At 39.8% G+C, this 5,350-nt stretch overlaps 1 protein-coding gene across 1 annotated transcript in view; it reads right to left on the minus strand.

Moving 5' to 3' along the window:
• Positions 1-5,350, minus strand: part of LOC116851561 (glutamate receptor ionotropic, kainate 2-like) — a 78,419-nt gene that overhangs the window by 70,861 nt on the left and 2,208 nt on the right. The window contains exon 2 of the mRNA XM_032831109.1: positions 2,103-2,278. Within this exon, the coding sequence (XP_032687000.1) occupies positions 2,103-2,225 (123 nt within the window). The 5' untranslated portion in view covers positions 2,226-2,278. The remainder of the gene's footprint in view (positions 1-2,102; positions 2,279-5,350) is intronic.

Genomic DNA, 5,350 nt, shown 5'->3' on the forward strand with positions numbered 1-5,350 from the left:
TTTGAAGAATTTATCATAAAAGTAGCAAGAGCCTATTTTGGAAAGAATGCGAATATCGACAACGTGGCATTCACATTTACATAACGTCTTTGTGTAAGAAAATTGTAGCACACACACTTGCATCTGTGAAAAGATGATAGCGGTATCATGTTAGCGCCTATTTAACGATCGTCTTTATTCCATAAGTATTTATGTGTACATAAATTCGATATTGTCGATAAATGATGATAACGTTTTCTACTTTTTGATGATCGCTATACGTTATCGACGCTTATCAAGTTCTCTTAAGGAAGTACAACTATCTTTGTGAAAATAGGAGGCAGTAATAAGTTTTTCTGGTGCATTATATTTTTGTATTTCTATAAAAATTCCGTAAAAGATTTGGTTGTGATGCTTTGCCTCCTTCACACCATATTCACCCAATGTTGCTCGAATCATTATCCGCTTCGCTCATTGCCAAACTCCCTTGACGATATGAACTTCGTTTCTTTAGAAGATGTGAAAAATCACTTGGAATATATCTTCGTCGAAAAAACACAAGAATTTTACGAAAGAGGAATTATGAAATTACGCAAAAGATTGTCGAACACAAAACGACGCGTATATTATCGATCATTAAGCTAGAATAAAATGCATTTTGTTTGAAAATCCGCACGAACTTATGGATCGCAACCCAATACTTTCGCAACCATATACTGCTCAAAGAATCTTGAAAAGTTTGACTGTCTGTAATAACGAGTATCGTAACGAATGGTTCAATTACAACGAACGCGAACTACAGAACACGAGTATGCTTTGCGTCGCGAGCCGCGCGCAACATAAAGGGCTTTATTACGATTCCGTACACGATGTTTTTTCCAGCCATGTCGGCCCTTACATTCCTTCCTTCTCCGGTTCCTTTTTCAAACCGAGAGATAGTCCCGCATGGGCAAAACAAGCGTCGCCAGGAAAAAAAAACTGCAACGCAGCCGCCATTAATCCTAATTGTACGAGTCCTTTTAATCTCCGCGCGCCGAGTCTCGCGCATGATTCTGGGGAAGTTATTTACGAGTCGCGGCGCACCCTGAACGCGTGTGGATCTCTGTTCCACTCATTCTGTGCCACCCCCTCCCTCCTCTCTCTTATCCTTCTGCTTTTTCATTTTACATCCGGTAAACAACTTGTTGTTCCCATTGTTCCATCTATACGATCGTTCGAGCTGCTTTTCCTGCGTGTATCGTTTTCGACGCGACCTAACAGATATACTTGGATGGGTATTAAGATTAAGTGTCCCCCGTGAGACAAGGGACGACCACTCACGATCCATAGATACGCCGAAACTGCATCGTATCGCCCGCGCTGCGTCCGCTGCATCGATCGGCAGCTTTCCTCGCGCTCTCTTTCTCCGGCTACACCGCGGAAAACGTTGTCAGTTCGCAAAAGAGCACACGGGGAGATTTTTCGCCGAGAGCTTGTAATATTTCCCCTTTATGAGGCAAGCTTTAACTTAGTTCCGTTCCGCGTGTGCATAGCATCTGTTCGCTTGAACTACACATTCACAGTTTATCCTCCGTATTTTAAACGAATTACATATATACGCAGGTTTTTGAGAAAAAGATAAGAGATGTGAAAAATACCCAAACATTAGAAGTGGAATAAGCATATTTATAAACTGACGAGGAAAAATCTATAGAGGATATTTGTTACTAGTATTTTTGCGTTATTCGAAGTGAAGAATAATGACGTATGTAAATAACGGCGTGAGTAAATTTCAATAGCTCGTTTTGCATGATTTGCTATCTTTTCTGCGCTGTTTTACATTGTGTCGAAAAAAATATTATACATATGATATCTGTATGGATAAAACAACTTGTCAGGTTTATCATGCGGGAGATTAAGCGGCGTGGAAAAAAAAATAGAAAAATCGGTACGCCACACTCACGTCTGGTTTTCGCGCTGTGGTGTTTTTCGGGTGATGGAAGAGGAATGGTCAATTGTGTACGAAACAAAAAAAACATAGGGGTGGCGAAAATTTCTAGCGTGCGAAAAGAGAAAATGTCGCGGCCAACGTTTAAGCACCACAAATAACGATGGTAGTTATCGAAATGTCGTTCAGAACTCACCGCTCGAAAGAATTGCTGCATGTGCGCCGGATCCGTGTCAACAATCAGCTTGAAAATCTCTTTGTGTCTGATCTCCCGCAGGACCTGCCTGTAGGATCTAGGACCTGCCTGACGAATGTACATTTCAGTTCTCACGGATGGCGGGGATTTCACGAGATCCTGTAGTTTGAACAGACCTGTGAAACACATAAGAGAGATATTTTTTCGCGGCAAATTGGCCCACTGCGGGACGTCGGACTTCATCATCGTAACCTTTCGTGCGTGTTTTTCTTTAATCTTTTCTCCTATGGAGCAGCCAAAGTTACGTCACGTCGACGAGGCTCTTGAATCGCGAAATATAAATAATGTCTGGCACAGTCAATCCAAATATATGCGCGAATTGCAACTTCGCGGCTTGTCACGCTATTACTTTCGCTGTTCGTTTTACCTTATTTCTTTTAAACAAATCGCGTTCAAAAAACGTATCGTGATTCATAAATTTATCACATTTTTATGACATCGTTGGTCCTGTTCTTTGAGAGAAATATCGGTTCTAAATTTCAAATAAATATATAGATATGAATCGCAAAGAAGAACGTGAAACACAAGATTTTAATTATTTCTGAAACTAAATCTTTTTATTGTCATTTCTTATTTCTTTTCTTAGTCATTTTAGCGATATAATGAGAATAATATTCGCGCGGAAATATTATACGGTTTTATCATTACTGGGAAACAAATGGAATATGATATGAGGCAGTGATATAAATAACTGAAATGGGCGAGCTCCTCCCGAGGTATAATAATAAATGAAATAATCGATTTCCTGTAAAGTAAAATCTCTCTGTGGTCACATACATCGCAATTTGACCGGCATTCAGCACGTTCTTGCGGAAATGGGTATTATAGTTTATTTCTACGTATGGATGACTCCGCATAAGGATGACAAATGTATTTCCGTGCAGTGGAAACGAGCGAGCTGTAAAATAAGCTGGTTGTTTGCCGACGTTGGCGAAAGAATGGTGTGGAAAGAAAAAGTCGTTAATTTGATTTGCGGAGAATTCCGCATCGAGCACGACCGATCCATCAGAACAGCTAGATTGTAAGGGACTTTTCATAACTAGTTTTACATCGTCAACGCGAGGCCGTCGCTAAAAGGACATTGTGAATTTACTTGCATTCGATTGTTCAAGTGTTGCTCAAGTCGCAATGCCAAACAAAGGTTTTTGCCGCGTGCACGGAGTTCATTACCGCAGTTACGTCGCATTCATCTTTTTAGATTTACCAACGCCGCTCTTAAAATTTACAATCTTCTCGTTCTAATTTCGAAAGTCAATCATTAACACAGGCAGAACTTTTTAACGTCATCGTTACGTAGGACACTTAAAACATTTTTTTTTTACTGAGACGAAGAGTAGCGAAAAAGATTGTTATTAACTGGCTGTACTCGGCGATTCAAACATAATCATTTTCTGAAGCAATGGATCCGTCTTAACTTCACTTAGTGTAGAAATCTTGCAAAGTTAGAAGACTGCCGCCGTCATCTTACTTTTCCGTATTCCTGAAAGAGACTTCTCGAGCGTCCAGATAGGTGCCGCCAACTTTCAGCTCGCTAATTACTCCCCCGTAACGATCGTGACGAATAGAGCGGCGGCAAGAAGAGGATCGATAAACAGCTAAAGGACGAAAGGAAAGCGGAAGATAAATCTCTCGGCGCGTTAACGAGCGTAGCCTGTAGGAGAGTTGGCACAAAACGTAAAATTGAAAAATGGTAAACTCCACTTCCGGAACAAATCGAGCAATTACAACTACTTGGGCACTTTTCCTCCGGGGGACATTCTATATAAAAATGTCCCCCGGAGAATACCTGATCTTAATTTCAATGACAGGTTCTTGGGCTGAGTTGGTACTGACTTTTCTTCGACTTGTTTACCTCACAATATCGAGATATCAGTATCAGCTTCAGCAGTGTTACAAGCAAACAAAAGACGTTTCACGAAATGTCTCTCGAGACATAACGAAGTAACCGAGTTGTCATTATTAATTTGCAGTTAAGTCGAGTTTGTTAAAGTGGATGAATGCGAGCGGTTTAGTAAAACGGTAAAGTCGAAATAACTCGGATAATAAAGGATTACAATTAATGTTGAAGGGTATCCTACAGAACAGCACAAAGTGTACTGTGCCCAATAGAGAAAAGTAAAAATGAAAGAGAAACTAGAATAATTGCGGAAGGTCCAGGGAGTAATCTGTTTTACAAAATTAATTCTGTAGATAATAGATACACAGTATTATATCTTAAAATTCATGGCGCTACCGGGAGTACGTACACATAAGGTTGGGAAAAATTCAAGAAAAATACGCTGCTTTCGTTCTCTTGCCTTATTATGTTTTCGAGTTATAAAATTTAAATGCGAAATTTCTTAACTTTATTTTTGACTCCTTAGTTACGGACATAACAAATGTTATTATTATTATTATTGAAAATATCGCACTAACAGGTTAACACTTCAAAATCGCTCAGGAAGATCAATAATCAGGAAGGAATTCCAATTAATCAAATTTATAACGCTTGAATTATTTAGGAAGTTTTGCAAAATTGCCTCACGTTTGAGAAACTTATAACAAGAAGCGACGTATTTCTTATTTCAAAGTAAACTCGATAAATTAATTGAGCAGCCATTAAACTTTTATTAGAAAACAGCGGGTGTAAACCCAAATAAGTACGCAGCTGCGACCAGTCTGTTGCTTATTCGAGCGGCAGAACGGTAAGATCCATTTTTAGCAATAGGTTTCTCCTAAAAAATTTAGTTACTCGAGATTACGGAAGTTAAGTTTAACAGTTCAGTGTGTCGCACGCTATTGTACAACGTGCTTTTGTATCTCGGAGATGTGTATTTCGGCGCGGCATCTCGCCGTGGCGCTTTCAACTGTTCGTTATTATTTCAGTGCCGAAAAACGAAACTTTTTACTCTTTATAAAGTTTTAACGAACTGCGAGATTAGTCGTTTCTGCAGTTATGAATAGCTAAATGACAGCAAGTGAAGAAGCAGAGAGCTTCTCGAATCTGCAAGGTGCACTAGATATTTATTTGAAATCTTACGGCGATCTTTCTCACCAGTCGGAGTTTGCCGGTTAAACTTATTAAACAACCGCTATCATTTCCGCGGAATTTACAAGTCGCCGCAACCGTTAAAACTGCAAACCGTCGCTCTCTTTCTCTCTCTCTCTCTCTCTCTCTCTCTCTCTCTCTCTCTCTCTCTCTCTCTCTC

The sequence above is a fragment of the Odontomachus brunneus genome, unplaced genomic scaffold, assembly GCF_010583005.1.
Source record: "Odontomachus brunneus isolate Ranch 3 - 2012 unplaced genomic scaffold, Obru_v1 Obru_scaffold_178, whole genome shotgun sequence".
Taxonomy (NCBI): Eukaryota; Metazoa; Arthropoda; class Insecta; order Hymenoptera; family Formicidae; genus Odontomachus; species Odontomachus brunneus.